This window comes from Ostrea edulis, chromosome 5 (genome assembly GCF_947568905.1).
Source record: "Ostrea edulis chromosome 5, xbOstEdul1.1, whole genome shotgun sequence".
Taxonomy (NCBI): domain Eukaryota; kingdom Metazoa; phylum Mollusca; class Bivalvia; order Ostreida; family Ostreidae; genus Ostrea; species Ostrea edulis.
In genome coordinates this window covers 81,716,906-81,736,307 of record NC_079168.1, presented here as the reverse complement: position 1 = coordinate 81,736,307, position 19,402 = coordinate 81,716,906, and the positions used below count along the sequence as shown (strand labels likewise).

Genomic DNA, 19,402 nt, shown 5'->3' with positions numbered 1-19,402 from the left:
TCTTTTAAATTCTTCATTCCGAGAAGTATTTCCGGTGAAGTATTGTTTTCATTCGCAACAAAACTACCAAGCTGGCTGGCAAATTAGTGGTTTTGATTGATTATTTGTGGATGTAGATAGGAAAGTAATAGATTGTTTACGAGAGTAGACATTCGTTATACGGAAATGTCAGGCGAAGACAAAGATCACATTGAAAATGACACGACGGGGTAATTATTTTAACAGGTTTGGAACACTTCCCCTATAGCGAGATATTCTCGCTAAAACGTGATTATCCCTCTCTAGCGAGAATAAATATATCGCGTACAACAGAGAAAAACACTCGCGGAGTACATCTTTTCGTGATGCACGTGAAAAGAAGAAAAAGTGCTAAAATGTCTGATGCTTCTGCAAATATATGAATCAAAACAAAAACACTCACGATGTGTATTAGATTTCAGACTGCTTCCCTCTTACACAGCAACTTTGGTATGCAATTTCATTACTATGTTGTCAATTTCATAGAAACAATTCGCATCATGTTGAGTACGTGTCGCACTTATTCAGCGTTACACGGGATTTGCCGTTATTTTCAATAAAGACGCCAAAACACCTGTTTATGGTAATGTTTATTTCTCGCTAAAGAGGGATAATCGCGTTTTAGCGAGAATATCTCGCTACAGGGGAAGTGTTCCCAACCTGTTTAACACTGTCAGATCACAGGGGCATGTCACTAAATATTTACATTCTTTTATCTATGACCATTCTCTCTATATGAAATAATTATTATTCTATATAGAGAGAAGTGTCGTATAGAGAGAATGGTCATAGATAAAAGAATGCAAATATTTCGTGAAATAAATATATCCGTACAACGGAGAAAAACATCCGTGGAGTACATCTCTTCATGTTTCGCGTGAAAAAAAGAAAAAGTGCTAAAATGTCTGATACTTCTGAAATCTCACGATGTGCATTGGATTTCAGCCTCCTTCCCTCTTATGCAACAATGTTGATATGAAATTTCTTGACTGTGTTGTAAATTTTATAGGGACAATTTGCGTCATGCTGAGTGTGTGTGTGTCACACTTATTCAGCATTGTACGGAATTTGCCATTATTGTCAATAAAGACACCAAAAACACCTGTTTATCGTAATGTTTATTTCTCGCTAAAGAGGGATAATCACGTTTTAGCAAGAAGATCTCGCCATAGTGGAAGTGTTCCCAACCTGTTAAATATAGCTATTTGAAATAGCTTTTATCAAACCAATTTCTAAACAGCATAAAAATTGATTGCAGAATTTCACTGAGGGAAAATACAGTGGAACCCCGTTATTACGATTTTCATTTTGTCATAACGTAATAAATGTGAAATCCGTTAAAAATATCATTTGAAATTGTTTATCTTCTGTTGATACTCCGTGAAGGGATGTGTGCGTCAATGTATCTTTACTGTTTCTTTGTTTAAAAGACTATGACACTTGATTTATTTACATCTGTCTGTCACTCTTCATGTCCTTATCCCTTTTCTTTATTTCTTGTGTTGGATACATAAGGATACTTTGATAAGCATTGTTTATCGCATTTCGTTTCCGCCATTTTGTTCAACTTTAACATAATGCATTCATATAAATTTCTCTCAATAATTCATTCTAGTTTGTATTCAACATTCGTACATAAAACAAAAAATTAAAAAACATCGTTTTTATTAAAAGTTCTCTTTTTACACAATACACAACACAATAAGAAAAATCCCACCCAAAACACAACAAAACTAAAGACACAAAACGCACACGATACATAACACTTACACACTTTTCTCACCAACGATAAACACGGAGAACAGTTATCCAATCTTCAGCATAGAATAAGGATCAAGAAAATAATGGATTGGCAATCGGATTCCACATTGTAAAGTCATCACGCAGTTGTGTTAAGTAGGGCCATAGAAATATATCAGGAAAAAAGCATTAATAAACAGATCAATTTGTGACAAATTCTGTAAACACAACCCTTTTATACAAAAACAATATGTATATATCATTAAGTGCATATTGACCTCTTATACATTTTTACCAGACCGACAGTCTCAACATCAACTCTCTATCACGTGATCAAATATCAAGATAAAAACGTATCGTGTATGTATAAATCGTAAAATTGGCACAATATCCAGATATCAATGCAAGTTGAAGTTCATATAACTTCAAAGCATATTAATTTCTTAATTTGTAAAGTGCTGAGAGCAAGTTTACTGTGACTTGTAACATGTCTAATTTTTGCATTGAATATGCAAGATGCAGCGATTTTTGCACATACGAAGTTGAATCTAGCCTGAAAAACATTTTTTCTGTTGAAGCCAGAACTTGCTCCCCTAACTTTCCTTTGGCACTGAAGTTCACATGTCACATAAATGAAACATCTTTCACTTAAAAACCTCGGGGTGTCGTGCCAATGATGAAATTTTTATGTACGGAAACCCTGTTTATGCAAATGAGTCCATTGTGAAAGTAACTATACGTGTAGATTAGGGATGATATCAATATCACAATATAGTATGGATATTACTTTAGCATGTATGCTATATAAAGAAGAAATTGAAACTTTTTCAATATCAAAGAGAATTAATATAACCCATTTGACAGAAACTTTTACGCGATTGCAGTTTACCGTTTGACAGCGGTGGTAAATAACGAAACAATATTTTGACATTTCCAACCACAAAAGGACTGTAGATATGTACGTCATGACCTTCGTCATGACGTAATTTTCATTGTGACGTCGTACAATGTGCCAGTGCGGGAAAGTATATTTATGTAAAGCACCGGTATTAAAAATTTTATGGGGAAAGCCTTAACTCAACCGCGCATGCTTATCTATGCTTCATTGTGCACAGGATAGTGGACAGTTACATGTAATACACTAAAGAAGTTCTCTTTTGATGAAAATTCTTAAAACAATGTAGTATTGTCATGAACTCTAATTAGAGCAGTGTTGTGGTTGGTAAAGTTAATAAAGCTATGTAGCTAAACATAGACTAGAGGTAGTTCTGGACCTGTACATAATGAATTGTACTATTACATGTCGACAGTGAACAAAACACCAGGACAAGTACTCTGTATTGTCGAGTTTTCATTTGCTTTTCTTTTATAAATAGGTTTTTTTTAATGATTTGGTGGCAGAAAGAGTTTTTTTTAGATGCAACTGGCATTTGTATGAAATTTTCCCGAAAGATGAACCCTGAAAACACTTAAAAATCTGTTAACTGTTTTAAAATTTGTTTGTGTAGGTTGATGGGAAATGATAAATGGCTGGATGCCTACAAAGACCCAGTAGCCTCTCTGTATACGCTGACACAGTGCATCTGTTTGTCTGATGTCCAGGCTGATGGGGACTGGAAACTCATCATAGCAGACCTAGGGACTGGCTCTTTCAACATGAAACTGAAAGTCTACAAAGGTAAGGAAAGCGTCATTAAATGTGTAGATGTAAGGGGGGGAGCATTAAAGTACTAATAAAATGTACATATTTTTCTATATGCAGGGGGAAGCATAGACTTACAGATATTTGCAAAGGCTGAGGAAAGATCTTGAAATTAATACTTATGTGTACTGAAAGTCAATGTAGTTTAGTTTTGGGTTGCCTTTGGAGCAGAACAGACATATTGGGATCACTTTGTTTATCTGTGTGGATGGAGTCACACTTTTCTAAAAATTGTTAAAACATTCTTGAATTCTAATACAACTCCTTCCAGATTTAACACCTGATTACTTTATATGGAATTTTATTTTCTATTTGAATTGCAGAATATTCATCCCAATGTGTGGGGATCAGAAGCATCAGTGTTTACTGTGATATGATATACATGTACATGTATGTGTATCTATTGTTAACTTTTTGTACATTTGTACTCTGAATGAGGGGGCGGATCTAGAGGGGGTTACAGGGTTTACGGGGGCGGATCTAGAGGGGGTTACAGGGATTGCATCCTCCCTTGGGTTGAACGTTTTAAGGTAGTACTCTACATCGTCATAATGGCTGACTTCCTTTAAAAACATGGATGAAAAAATAGATATCAGCAATATTATACTTTTCCTTTTCTATTTAAATACCTAGCCGAGTAGCTCAGTAGGTTAGAATATTGACTACTGAACTGTAGGTCGCAGGTTCAAGTCCAGCAGGGATTTTTAAATTTTTAAATCTTCTATTAAAACTGTATTTTTGACAAAATAAAGTAGATTTAAAAATTTTCAACTTCAAAATATTGTTGTACATATCCTCCACTTTTCATCTACATCAAATTTCTCTGGTGTAGCATACATCCTTAAACACAAGTTGTCTTTTTTGTCATTTTGGGCTCTTCAACCCCCCTTTCAGGGCAGAAAAGGCACAAACTTAGGTCACACACACCCTTTGAAAATTTTCTGCATCCAACACTGCATAAATTATTAGATATGAAATTGCAATTATTAGATTAACATTACCATTGCCATGTAATGTTACAAAACAAATACGTGTAATATAAAGTAAGGGAGACAATTTACATGTGGATTTATGTGACCCCCTGCAAGTGATTGTACAAATAAATAAAATCTTGCTGCAAATGGCACCAGGGGGTGATATATTTGAAAGCAATATGTGTGCAGTAGATATCAGATGTACTCTCACAGGACAGAGGGATAAGTTACTGAGTTACTGAGTCATGTGTGCAGTAGATATCAGATGTACTCTCACAGGACAGAGGGATAATTTACTGAGTTACTGAGTCATGTGTGCAGTAGATATCAGATGTACTCTCACAGGGCAGAGTGATAATTTACTGAGTCATGTGTGCAGTAGATATCAGATGTACTCTCACAGGACAGAGGGATAAGTTACTGAGTCATGTGTGCAGTAGATATCAGATGTACTCTCACAGGGCAGAGGGATAAGTTACTGAGTTACTGAGTCATGTGTGCAGTAGATATCATATGTACTCTCACAGGACAGAGGGATAAGTTACTGAGTCATGTGTGCAGTAGATATCAGATGTACTCTCACAGGACAGAGGGATAAGTTACTGAGTTATTGAATCTTTAACTTGATGACTAGATATTGAATCTTTAACTTGATGACTAGATATTGAATCTTTCACTTGATGACTAGATATTGAATCTTTAACTTGACGACTAGATATTGAATCTTTAACTTGATGACTAGATATTGAATCTTTCACTAGATGACTAGATATTGAATCTTTCACTAGATGACTAGATATTGAATCTTTCACTAGATAACTAGATATTGAATCTTTCACTAGATGACTAGATATTGAATCTTTCACTTGATGACTAGATATTGAATCTTTCACTAGATGACCAGATATTGAATCTTTCACTAGATGACTAGATATTGAATCTTTATTTTGATGACTAGATATTGAATCTTTAACTAGATGACTAGATATTGAATCTTTCACTAGATGACTAGATATTGAATCTTTCACTAGATGACTAGATATGGAATCTTTCACTTAATGACTAGTTATGGAATCTTTCAGGAACAAACTTGGTGACTAGATATTGAATTGTTTCCTATTCATCTTTCAGGAACAAACTTGATGAGTGAACACACAATAATTGACTTGCCGACAGGAGTGGTAACATTCTATATGGACACACATGAACCACGCACTCCAGGTAAGGAGAAATTTGGAAATAGATTTTGCAGTAGTGTGTTGCTGTATTATATCTAACTGTATTGAGAAAAGTCATACATTATCCACAACATTGTCATAAAACTAGAGATGGTAAATTAGGTAAACAGTTCAATAACAAAAATTGACAAAATGTGTCAATTCATGTGTTCTTATATTTCATCTATAGCTTAAGAAATCCATGTGTTCTTATATTTCATCTATAGCTTAAGAAATCCATGTGTTCTTATATTTCATCTATAGCTTAAGAAATCCATGTGTTCTTATATTTCATCTATAGCTTAAGAAATCCATGTGTTCTTATATTTCATCTATAGCTTAAGAAATCCATGTGTTCTTATATTTCATCTATAGCTTAAGAAATCCATGTGTTCTTATATTTCATCTATAGCTTAAGAAATCCATGTGTTCTTATATTTCATCTATAGCTTAAGAAATCCATGTGTTCTTATATTTCAACTATAGCTTAAGAAATCCATGTGTTCTTATATTTCATCTATAGCTTAAGAAATCCATGTGTTCTTATATTTCATCTATAGCTTAAGAAATCCATGTGTTCTTATATTTCAACTATAGCTTAAGAAATCCATGTGTTCTTATATTTCATCTATAGCTTAAGAAATCCATGTGTTCTTATATTTCATCTATAGCTTAAGAAATCCATGTGTTCTTATATTTCATCTATAGCTTAAGAAATCCATGTGTTCTTATATTTCAACTATAGCTTAAGAAATCCATGTGTTCTTATATTTCATCTATAGCTTAAGAAATCCATGTGTTCTTATATTTCATCTATAGCTTAAGAAACCCATGTGTTCTCAAGGTTTGACATTTACTTTTTTGAGCACTAGACCAGTCGGACTACTTCAAATGATTTTTACTAGACCTGACCTTACATCCACTAGCCCTGACCAACTGTACAGAAAAAAGTGATAGTTTCTCCATATTTAATTTCTTACTTCGAATTACAATCGTTCAGTTTGAACTAATCCTTATTTGATTGTCTCAAAAAAAATCTTCAGTCTCGTCAATCAATTTGATATGCTTTTATTTTCAAACACATTTTCTGTTTCTTTAAATTCTACCTGGCACGGAAATTCTTTAGTCCATTTAAAATAAAATGACCTCATCTGGTTTTTTAAATTTCTATTTCATAAGCCCTGCTTTGTTTCTTCCCAACCATTTCCTTTTCTTTCTTAAGACATCTTTTCTTGAGGACGAGAAGTCGTATTTGAATATATAGAGACATTCCCGCATATATGTCAACACTGAAAAATTGCTGTTTTTATATCTATTTATCCGAAACATATCTTTATACCCATCATTGAGCAGATGTCGTAAAACATAACTTCCGATCGCGACTTATTCATTAGAACTAAAAATAGAGATTATGTCATCACGCGGTTTAAAATTGCTCGCAAACTCTTTACAGTTATTTTCTTAGTTAAGAATAAAATATCTTATTGTTTAAAGTTTCTTGTTTATCATTACTTTTAGGATCATTTTGTTGATATGTATATTTTCAATACCTTTAAATTATGCCTAGCTGTCAAATACTAGTTCATGTAGAAAGTTTTGTATGGAAGATATTGTATGCATGTGTGTGATTTTGTGTGTGAGATCATCTATGTAGATGTAATTGTAAATGTCTAAAAATAAAGCATGATAAAAAAAAAGTTTCTTGTTTATTTTTTCATCATGACCAGTCGGACTAGTAAGTCGACATTTTACCCGACCGGACCCATCATTTAGTAGACTCGGTCGGTCGGACGTGCCCTAGTGTCAAACCCTGAGTTCTTATATTAGAACTATAACTAAAGATGTTCATGTCTTTTTATATTTCAGCTATAGCATTAGAAGTTAATGTGTTCTTGTATTTCAGCTATAACTGAAAAAGTTTGTGTCCTATTTCAGCTATTAGTGTTCATGTGTTTTTATGTTTCAGCCATAGCTGTAGCGTCAGGCCCTTACATTTATGTTTACAAGAACCTTAGGCCATATTTCAAGTTCACTCTGCCAACACTAGAGGTCAACCCAGTGGAAGCTGATCTCTGGAACCAGGTCAAAGAGGTACCAGTCCAAATAACACATGTATAATTTGTATACAGGAGCACTAGTCCAAGTAACTTAACTGTAATCTGTATACAAGAGGTACTACTACAGTAACTTTTGAATGTGCTATAATAAGTACACAACCATTTCAGAATATATTACACAGATGAAACTATGTTGAAATTTTCAGGAGAAGATAAATATATTTGTTCTGAGAGAAATGAAACTATGTTGAATATTTCAGGAGAAGATAAATATATTTGTTCTGAGAGAAATGAAACTATGTTGAATATTTCAGGAGAAGATAAATATATTTGTTCTGAGAGAAATGAAACTATGTTGAATATTTCAGGAGAAGATAAATATATTTGTTTTGAGAGAAATGAAACTGTATGTTGAATATTTCAGAAGATAAAATTTATATATTTGTTCAGAGAGAAATGAAACTATGTTGAATATTTCAGGAGAAGATAAATATATTTGTTCTGAGAGAAATGAAACTATGTTGAATATTTCAGGAGAAGATAAATATATTTGTTCTGAGGGAAATGCTGGAGGGGATGAGGTGAGCACACACTCCTCGTGTTAGATGACTTATTTCTGGAATATTTTGAATTTGTTAGATAATATTCATGTGGTTTTTTTTACTCAGGTCTGAAGGCACAATCTTAACTGTAAGATCATTGAGATTTCTACAACTGCAGGATGTTGGGGATTGTGAAACTTTTGCCAACATGTACAAACACACCCCACTAAAGCGACAGGTAAAAACACAGACTAACTCAGACATGTACAAACACACAAGGTGTACAGACCAAATCAGATGTGTACAAACACGCCACTAAAGCTACAGATAAGCACAGACCACATCAGACATGTACAAACACATGCCACTAAAACTACAGACTAACTCAGACATGTACAAACACACCCCACTAAAGCTACAGATAAACACAGACTAACTCAGACATGTACAAACACACCCCACTAAAACTACAGATAAACACAGACTAACTCAGACATGTACAAACACACCCCACTAAAGCTACAGATAAACACAGACTAACTCAGACATGTACAAACACACCCCACTAAAACTACAGATAAACACAGACTAACTCAGACATGTACAAACACACCCCACTAAAACTACAGATAAACACAGACTAACTCAGACATGTACAAACACACCCCACTAAAGCTACAGATAAACACAGACCACATCAGACATGTATAAACACATGCCACTAAAACTACAGATAAACACAGACTAACTCAGACATGTACAAACACACCCCACTAAAACTACAGATAAGCACAGACCACATCAGACATGTATAAACACATGCCACTAAAACTACAGATAAACACAGACTAACTCAGACATGTACAAACACACCCCACTAAAACTACAGATAAGCACAGACCACATCAGACTTGTCTGTATTAAGCATTGTTGTTCATCATGCACCATCATGTTTTTAACATAGTCCTTTTGCCAAATGTTTGATTTAGTTTGTGTATTGCAGACTGTGATAACATGTTTAAGTACAATGAAGAAGTCCATGGCTGAGGAGGACGCAATCAGCTGTCTGGTGCTGGGAACAGAAAGTGGATCTGTTTATGTCCTTGACCCTGAGGCCTTCACTGTGCTGACCACAGTAAGTCAAACCCCATCTCCAAAACCAAAGTTTGTTTGACCATCTCCACTAGCCAAGGGTTTAAGATTCCCTCCTTCTCTCCAAGTTTCGCTAACCAAGGATTTAGAATCCCTCCATTTCTCTTCAAGTTCCGCTAGCCAAAGGTTTAAGACCCGCTCCTTATCTCTCCAAGTTCTGCTAGCCAAAGGTTTAAAATCCCCTCCATTTCTATCCAAGTTCCACTAGCCAAAGGTTTAAGACCTGCTCCTCTTTTCTCCAAGAATGGATTGTACACTTTAGTCTAGTGTAGATGGTCAAACCTTGACAGGAGAAAATTTCTTAATACCTGAACAGAAATTATGCTCTTTATATAAACACCAAGCTTGTTTTCCAAATTCAAATTTTTAGTTTTCTAAAAGAAAAGCAATTACTCATTTTTTGCATGCTGATAATCAAATCTTTTAAATTTAAAAATGTGTTATAGTGACTGATTAATCAGATGAACTGATATTTAGTCACTGGAATTACAACTTGATTGGTTTAATCACAGAATGATTTGTTTAACAATATCTTGATTTCTTTACATACAGCATGATTTGTTTAACAACATCTTGATTTCTTTACATACAGCATGATTTGTTTAACAACATCTTGATTTCTTTACATACAGCATGGTTTGTTTAAGGCAGCTCCATCCTCATGTGACTTATCAATTTCAATGGTTCAAAGTGGAAGAACTGTCACAGTATCAATTTCCACTTAATATAGTTAAATCTAATCAATGACCAAAGAAAATGTGTATGTTAAATCTAATCAATGACCAAAGAAAATGTGTATGTTAAATCTAATCAATGACCAAAGAAAATGTGTATGTTAAATCTAATCAATGACCAAAGAAAATGTGTATGTTAGGCAATAAACAGAAACATATGTCAACACCAGAATATCACATAATTTCATTAAAAAGAATAATATACTGATTTGCCATCAGTTCCTGTGTTTCTCAGTGTTACTGGACTTAATGTGTTTCATTACAGCTTGATTTGCCATCAGTTCCTGTGTTTCTCAGTGTTACTGGACTTAATGTGTTTCATTACAGCTTGATTTGCCATCAGTTCCTGTGTTTCTCAGTGTTACTGGACTTAATGTGTTTCATTACAGCTTGATTTGCCATCAGATCCTGTGTTTCTCAGTGTTACTGGACTTAATGTGTTTCATTACAGCTTGATTTGCCATCAGTTCCCGTATTTCTCAGTGTTACTGGACTTAATGTGTTTCATTACAGCTTGATTTGCCATCAGATCCTGTGTTTCTCAGTGTTACTGGACTTAATGTGTTTCATTACAGCTTGATTTGCCATCAGTTCCCGTATTTCTCAGTGTTACTGGACTTAATGTGTTTCATTACAGCTTGATTTGCCATCAGTTCCCGTGTTTCTCAGTGTTACTGGACTTAATGTGTTTCATTACAGCTTGATTTGCCATCAGTTCCTGTGTTTCTCAGTGTTACTGGACTTAATGTGTTTCATTACAGCTTGATTTGCCATCAGTTCCTGTGTTTCTCAGTGTTACTGGACTTTATGTGTTTCATTACAGCTTGATTTGCCATCAGTTCCCGTGTTACTGGACTTAATGTGTTTCATTACAGCTTGATTTGCCATCAGTTCCCGTGTTACTGGACTTTATGTGTTTCATTACAGCTTGATTTGCCATCAGTTCCTGTGTTTCTCAGTGTTACTGGACTTTATGTGTTTCATTACAGCTTGATTTGCCATCAGTTCCTGTGTTTCTCAGTGTTACTGGACTTTATGTGTTTCATTACAGCTTGATTTGCCATCAGTTCCTGTGTTTCTCAGTGTTGCTGGACTTTATGTGTTTCATTACAGCTTGATTTGCCATCAGTTCCCGTATTTCTCAGTGTTACCGGACTTTATGATGTGGAATACAGGATTGTTGTTGCGTGTCGTAATGGATGTATATACACATTAAAGAGGTAAGTACTGTTTTCAATGTGGAACACATTCCACAGAGAAATTCATATATCAAAACGATGTTAAATATCTTGTTTATGTAGTTAACTAGGACACAGATCTAAAGAGGTTAGGACAATAAGGGAGCTATTTTGCCCTATAAGTTGTAAGTCTTTGAATCAAAAGGGTAGTACAGTTTTACTGTTATAAGTTACTGTTATAAGTGCTAGCATGTAAGAATTTTAATACAATTCACCACATCAATTTTAAATTGAAAGAAATTCAAGTTAAAAGTATAGCAATATTTCTTTAAACTATAAATCTATGGGATTTCCCCGGTTAGATTTAGGTAAAAGTATGCTTGAAAACAATAAAACTAGATATTCACAGGAGAATTTAACATTTATCAAAGCTAGAGAATATGAAATTCTGAATGCTTCTTGCATGCTTTCACAGATAAATTGCCCCAAAAAATATTGTTGCCAAATTTTTTGTTTTAGGAAGTTTATGCTTTATAATGATTCAGAATGAACACAAACCTTGAATTGTATCAACATTTATGTAAATCCAATATCCTTTATTTCTTTATGATAAATCAGTTTAGATTTGATATGGATGTACATATCGGTCTGAAATAGATTTAGTGACCTTGGCCTTATTGACCTTTGCCTTAATGACAGTGACCTTTTTTTCAGAGGGACAACAGACCCCTTGAAGAATAGCATTGAGTTGAACTCTCAACCTGTTGGTCTTGAGAGGATAAACAAAACGATATATGTAGGAACAATGGATGACTCTCTACACTGCTACACGTCAAAGGTAGATAAGTCTTAAGGTGCACTATCCCTCAAGAGAGATAACTCTTACATCGATACCTTTAATTGAATGACTCCTCTTGCAATGGCAAGGTACACTACTACAAGTTCTTTATTTTTCTGAAACAACCTGCGCTTTGTAGTACAATGTAATATGTGTATTATCAACAATGTAATGGACTTATTATCAACTTTTATAGCACAATGTAAAACATGAATTATCAACTTTTATAGCACAATGTAATACGTGAATTATCAACTTTTACAGCACAATGTGAAACATGAATTATCAACTTTTATAGCACAATGTAATACATGAACTATCAACTTTTATAGCACAATGTAATACATGAATTATCAACTTTTACAGCACAATTTAATACATGAATTATCAACTTTTATTGTAATATGACCCTCTTTTGATTTACTTAGATTATTCTGAAAAGAAGATACCTATTCTGTTTTTCTATAAAATGCTATACCCATTAAATATCTTTTATCAAGGAATGTTTATTATAACATGTGTAATCAGAGTATGTTTATTTAAACTTGTGTAATTAGAGAATGTTTGTTTAAACTTGTGTAATTAGAGAATGTTTGAACAGATGTAATTAGAGAATGTTTGTTTGAACAGATGTAATTAAAATATGTTTGTTTGAACATGTGTAATTAGAGAATGTTTGTTTGAACAGATGTAATTAGAGCATGTTTGTTTGAACAGATGTAATTAGAGAATGTTTGTTTGAACATGTGTAATTAGAGAATGTTTGTTTGAACAGATGTAATTAAAATATGTTTGTTTGAACATGTGTAATTAGAGAATGTTTGTTTGAACATGTGTAACTAGATAATGTTCGTTTGAACATGTGTAACTAGAGAATGTTTGTTTGAACATGTGTAATTAGAGTTTGTTTGTTTGAATATGTGTAATTAGAGTTTGTTTGAACTAGTGTAATTAGAGTTGATTTGAACATGTGTAATTAGAGTTATTTTGAACATGTGTAATTAGAGTTGATTTGATTGGCAGGGTAAGAAGTTATGGACAGTAAAGTTGCCAGGCAGCATGACAACAATGGAGGTGATAGACTACAAGTCCAAAGGCTTCAAGGCTGTTATAGTGGCCCTCAACAACTGCCAGGTCCACATCTACAAAGAAAAATACTTAGTGAATGTCATCAAGACGGACGACGTTGTCACAGGACTAAAGTTTGGGCAGTTTGGGCGGGAGGAGGGGACTCTTATAATGACTCTGAAGGGTACGTGGTATGTTAAAATGACAGTCTGGAAAACGAACACCTGCTCCTTAAAGTACATCTAGTTCAAGGTCAAGCTGCTGTTTCTCTTTGTGCTGAAACATGTAGCTTTAGACTGACGTTTCAATCTAACTGCAGGAAAATTAACATTGTCAGCTCAAATACAGTTTCAAAGATAATGTTGATTTAGAGGAAACTCCTAAAACTGCATCTTTGTTTTTGTACAGGTGGAGGATTGATGATTAAGATTCTGAAGAGGAATGCCACATTTGAAGAGAAGGATTTGTCCGGGGGTCCCCCTGCTGCCCAGAACACTCGTCTCAACGTCCCAAAGAAAACCAAGCTGTTTGTAGATCAGACCATGAGGGAGAGGGAGAGTGCTGTCAGTATGTATATTCTTCTCCAGAAGAAAATTCCATCATAGTCTTCTATGACATTATTCGCTGACTTTTTTTTAAATGTTTTATCATCACACTATAAGAGGAACCTATTTCTTCTTTAGCTATGCACAGGACCTTTCAGCGAGACCTGTATCTGCTGAGGCTGAATACGCTGAGGGAATATGCAAAGTCCCTGGACAACAGCATGAATCCCATTTCATCTGATCCCACAGAGCCACTGAAGCTCAATGCTCAGGTATGTGATTCAAATTACTCCAACTTAATTCTCAGATAGGTGATTCAATTTACCCAAACTGAATTCTTGGACAGTCCTGTACCTGTAAATTGTAAGTGGTATGTAAATGCTGGATTTTTGCTTCTGTCTTTTAATTTGCTGTATGTGTGTCACTGTCAGGTACAAGGAATTGGTCCGACCTTCAAACTGACCGTCAATCTACAGAACACGTCCCTAAGCCAGCCTTCCACGAGTTTGCTGATCACGTTTCTGTTCGATGAGAAATTGTACTCCTTCAAAAAATCCTTCATTGAGGTTTGTACAAGCAGTGTCAATCTGAACCTCCAGTAAAATGTGATTTTTTAAAAAGATGACTCCCTACATTTTGAAAGAGTATTTCAAATCAGCAAATGTTTCAATTATGAAAGATATGATTATATGTAATAAGTACATTTGTACATATGTCAAAAAATATGCATTTTTGGATTTAAACATGATTTTCAAAAATTTATTTGAGTAAATATGAACAAAATACTGACAGATTTAAACTTGGGATCTGCGGGTTACTAACCCGATACTTTATTCACTACTGATTGACAAATTAATTGACTGATACAAATGATTTCACAAAACATTTAAATCACCATCTTGTGTCGTAAACAGTATAATTCTTGGTGTTATGAGCTACCATAATTCTGCAGAAGACAGTTGTATACAGTATATTTGTCTACCATTGTTAGGTCCCAATGTTAGTTCCTGGCCTGAACTACGCCTTCGAGACGTTTGTGGAATGTCAGAGTGATAAAGGGGTGTCGGACAACATCAAGGTACACACAAAACTGTACAACACAATTACAGGGAAAACTGTACAACACAATTACAGGGATTAACTGTACAACACAATTACAGGGTAAACTGTACAACACAATTACAGGGAAAACTGTACAACACAATTACAGGGAAAACTGTACAACACAATTACAGGGAAAACAATTACAGGGAAAACTGTACAACACAATTACAGGGATTAACTGTACAACACAATTACAGGGAAAACTGTACAACACAATTACAGAGAAAACTGTACAACACAATTACAGGGATTTTAAAATTTCAGGGTTACATTTTTTATGAGTTCACTAGGGCTGAAAATTTAAGTGAGATTTTCCTATCAAAGTCTGTCTGTTGTCCGTCGTCTGTGAGAGATTTGTTTCTTGATATAAACGTGACCAATTTCAACAGTCTTGCCTTGAATCATCCTTAGGTGGAGCAAATTCAAATTTGTTCAAAAATAGTGAAAATTGGATGGGATGTTTTTAAAACCTTTATACTGAACCAAAAATGTCAACACTTCTGCAAAATATTCCATATATCATGAAGATTCAAATTCATTCAAACCATGACCCCTAGAGTGGGGGTCACGTTATGGGTTTTAAGTTCTACATGGGATTAGAGAAGAAAATTCAGCAAAAATCTTCTTCTCAAGAATTACAATTTGTCAAATTTACATGCAAGTGTCCTCTTGTAGTATATATACATGTTCATGCTGTAAAACTTGGGCTCAGGCCACTTTAGAGTTTTACATGGAGGGACATACAACTGTGTAGGTGAGCTATGTGGTGCATGGGCCACTTATTGTACATTTAAAATTTACATGTATTCTACATTTATATGAATAATATCTGTTTTTTGATATGTTGTGTTCATTTTGAAAGTTTGTGACCTGTTTGTTGCATTTGTGCAAATGAAATGCCTTCTTCTTCTTCTTGATCTTCTTCTATTTCTTTTTCTTCTTCATCTTCTTCTTAAAAGTTAAATTCAGCATGAGGCAAAAAAAATCATTTGTAGGTTGCTGAATCTTCTCTGTATTAATTTTGTCATGTGACCTGTCTTTGTCAGGCCTTTGTTTTGAAGCAGGGTTCCCAGGTCCCAATAATTACTGGGGTAATTAGCATGCCCTGTACCGATGTGGAACCGGTGTCCAAAGTCTCAACCAAGAATAAGGATCTCTTTGAATAAGTGTAAAGTTGAAATAACAAAAAAATTCAGCATGGTAGAAATAGCATTGTAACATGAGAAGAAAAAACCAGCATGGTAGATGTAACTATGTAACAACAGTAACCTGAGAAATGTGTAAATCACAAATCAGAGAATTTCATGTTCAACTGAAGTTCTTATTTGTACCTGTTCATCACGTGTATCATTCAGAAACTTTTGAATATTTTTATTTTCAAATGACTTTCAGGCCTTTTGGTTACTTATTCTTTAATGTCAACTAAGAGAGAAGAAAAATTTGTGTCAGAAGTTACCTCCCTTAGAACATAAACCCAATAGGAACAGCATCAAATAACTAGTATTAATTTGTATTAACCCAGAATCAACAGGACTACTGATGAAGCACAGTCCTTTATATCCAACCTGATCAGGAACATGCTTGATAAACACATATACTTGTTTCAGCTACAGCACACACTATATATCTACATGTTAAACGAACTTTTAACTTGAAGAAATTTTTTTCCAGTGTTGTTTATTTCTTTAGTCATACACATTTATGTGTGTTAGGCTTACATCAAATGAAATTTTAACGTATTACTGTAATATAGTAAAATATTCCTTTAATTTTACCATTTTTTCCTCGGAAAGATTTAAGAAGCAATTCGGCCGGAGATTTTTAATTTAATCCTTTTCACCAAAATACTTTGTGATTAAATTTATGTTAGATTGATAATTTCATAGCAACTTTGAGTGGTTGAAATTTTTTTGATGATACCTGCATCAACTGAAAAATGTACTTTGGCATGCTATTGTTTGAAATGTTTGTTTTGGAACATCACAACACAGGATATACAATTGTTTGACATTGGTGCAGTAATGCACTGCACACTTTGATGCAGTTTTCCATCCATTATTTTGGTCAATACCTCTGCAGCGATTAAAAATACATCAAAATAATTTCTTAGATAACCAAATTCCTTATTAACGAGGCCTTTTGTATTCTCCATGCATTCATGTATAAGACAATCTGTAGACATTTACTTTATTAGACATCATTGATTGTTCTGTAGTCTGTACTTCAGTACAGCAATTGTCTCTTTTATTACCATCCCTAACGTAATAAATGCCATTCTCTCTGATACTACTATCCTTAACCTAATGATTGCCAATCTTTCTGATATTACCGTCCCAAACCTAATAAACGCCAATCTTTCTGATATTACCGTCCCTAACTTAATAATTGCCAATCTTTCTGATATTACCGTCCCTAATCTAATAATTGCCCATCTTTCTGATATTACCATTCCTAATCTAATAATTGCCAATCTTTCTGATATTACCGTCCCTAATCTAATAATTGCCAATCTTTCTGATATTACCGTCCCTAACCTAATAATTGCCAATCTTTCATGTATTACCGTCCCTAACCTAATAATTGCCAATCTTTCATGTATTACCATCCCTAATCTAATAATTGCCGATCTTTCTGATATTACCGTCCTTAACCTAATAATTGTCGATCTTTCTGATATTACCGTCCTTAACCTAATAATTGCCGATCTTTCATATATTACCATCCTTCAGTTAACGATTGTCAATCTTTCCTATATCATCGTCCCTACGCTAACAATTGCCTCTCTGACCAATAATGAGTTGTAATTTTACAGATATTGATTTAGCACATATGATTTACATAAACCTTGTTATTAAAAACCAATTGTGTCTCTGTGAAATCTTGCATGTAAAATGTTAGCAGCAGTCAATATTAATGAGAGGTGTTGTTTCCTGAAGATGATGAATTCAAAAGTCTAAGATCGACATCATCTATGCGTTTTATTATTACATGTTTCTGTGTATCAATTAGCATTGTGCAGTTATTAACTGAATTAATTAATTAATTAACATGTAGTTGTATTAAAGAGGAGTGATAGAGTGGCTCAGCTGACAGCTGACTTGACTTACTGACACAATTACTTTTCTCTTTAACAATATTCTCAGAGTGACATAAATGCTTCTTTCTGTTTTGTGTGTAAAATTGTCTATGATAATTCAGAAAAATTTTATTCCCATTGTAGTCTCCAAATACATTCATCAAATGTCAACTCAGTTTTGGTTTATAAATACAATACAATTTGTTGATGATTTTCAGTGATTCACAGATAAAGTTAGTGTAAAGTTTTACTGTAAGAATTCAAATAATAAAAAGTCGGGGGAGGGGGTGGTGTTAATAAATTCATTCAAGGACAAAGCTGTTCTGACCTTATGCATTGTATAGTTAAATAAAAAAAGGTGATACCGGTAGATTTTATAGTTCTATGATTTTATTGATGAGTGATTTTAAAGTAGATGATTTTTATAGTATAGTGATTTTTATGGTTGAGTGATTTTTGTTTTGGCAGGTGTTCGTTCTGAAGGATGGAAAAAGTGTTCCTATCATCACAGGGGTCATCAGTATGCCAGTCAGTGAGGGACTAATTGTTGTCTGAGGTCACCAAGGTCAAGAAAAATCATAATCCGAGCCATGATCCACATATCTTCTCAGTGGAGCAATTCTCTCAATGTGTTGAGGAGACTAAGTACTTGCTTATCAAAATATATCTGTTATTCTTTGCTGAAAGACTTCAAACTGAAATGTCACAGTGCAATGATTATTTCAGAGTTATTGATTTATTAGTGAACAAGGAGAGGTTTGTCATTTTCTGTCTGTAGTGAATGTAAATGTAAACTTTGTGTACTATTGATAAAACATTTTACAAACTGAACCATTCTGTTTGTTGATACAGACTTTTGTGTCATTAAAAATTTGATTTATTGCAATGAAAACATGAAAAAGAACAGTATGATACAGGAGACAGTGGTTATGTTAGTATTAAACATGAACAAGAACAGTATGATACAGGAGACAGTGGTTATGTTAGTATTAAACATGAACAAGAACAGTATGATACAGGAGACAGTGGTTATGTTAGTATTAAACATGAAAAAGAACAGTATGATACAGGAGACAGTGGTTATGTTAGTATTAAACATGAACAAGAACAGTATGATACAGGAGACAGTGGTTATATTAGTATTTCTTTTTTCCTTCTTTTTGATCATTGCTTTGTGATCCACCACATTTCTCACAGAGATGACAGAAGAAACATGAACCTATTAGATGGATGTACGCAGTATCTGAAGAAAGCGGTTTTAAAATATGCAAATTATAACATGAATAACGTAAATCACAAAGTTATGCAAGACATAAAAGTATTAATTGAAATTCTGAGGAATGATGCAAATTACAACAAAAATAATGCAAATCATAAGATATGATAATATGTTTTACGGTGTGACCATTGAGAGGAGCGAAGACCCTCGGCATCCTGCATAATGACTTTAGACATTT

General features: G+C 34.0%; 1 protein-coding gene across 2 annotated transcripts; it reads left to right on the top strand.

The window, feature by feature from the left end:
- The first annotated feature begins 6 nt into the window (after positions 1 to 6).
- LOC125651832 (Bardet-Biedl syndrome 1 protein homolog) lies at positions 7 to 18,776 on the top strand. 2 transcript variants are annotated; one of them, XM_048880632.2, is made up of 16 exons: positions 12 to 209; positions 3,267 to 3,436; positions 5,566 to 5,655; positions 7,618 to 7,742; positions 8,243 to 8,289; positions 8,377 to 8,488; positions 9,254 to 9,385; positions 11,250 to 11,356; positions 12,029 to 12,152; positions 13,176 to 13,404; positions 13,629 to 13,787; positions 13,904 to 14,037; positions 14,197 to 14,331; positions 14,757 to 14,843; positions 15,916 to 16,037; positions 18,414 to 18,521. In XM_048880632.2, exons 1-15 carry the CDS (start codon positions 166 to 168, stop codon positions 16,033 to 16,035), a joined length of 1,815 nt encoding a protein of 604 aa, XP_048736589.2. In that variant the 5' UTR covers positions 12 to 165; the 3' UTR covers positions 16,036 to 16,037; positions 18,414 to 18,521. The 2 variants fall into 2 exon arrangements, with proteins under 2 accessions (XP_048736590.2, XP_048736589.2); XM_048880633.2 differs by lacking the exon at positions 15,916 to 16,037 and having other exon boundaries at positions 7 to 209; positions 18,414 to 18,776.
- Positions 18,777 to 19,402: the final 626 nt, after the last annotated feature.

Coding starts and splice junctions, on each gene's coding strand:
- LOC125651832 (XM_048880632.2), top strand. CDS start 166: ATGTCAGGCGAAGACAAAGATCACATTGAAAATGACACGACGGG. Junction 7,743..8,242: donor TCTGGAACCAGGTCAAAGAG/GTACCAGTCCAA, acceptor TGAATATTTCAG/GAGAAGATAAATATATTTGT. Junction 14,844..15,915: donor GGGTGTCGGACAACATCAAG/GTACACACAAAA, acceptor TGTCTTTGTCAG/GCCTTTGTTTTGAAGCAGGG.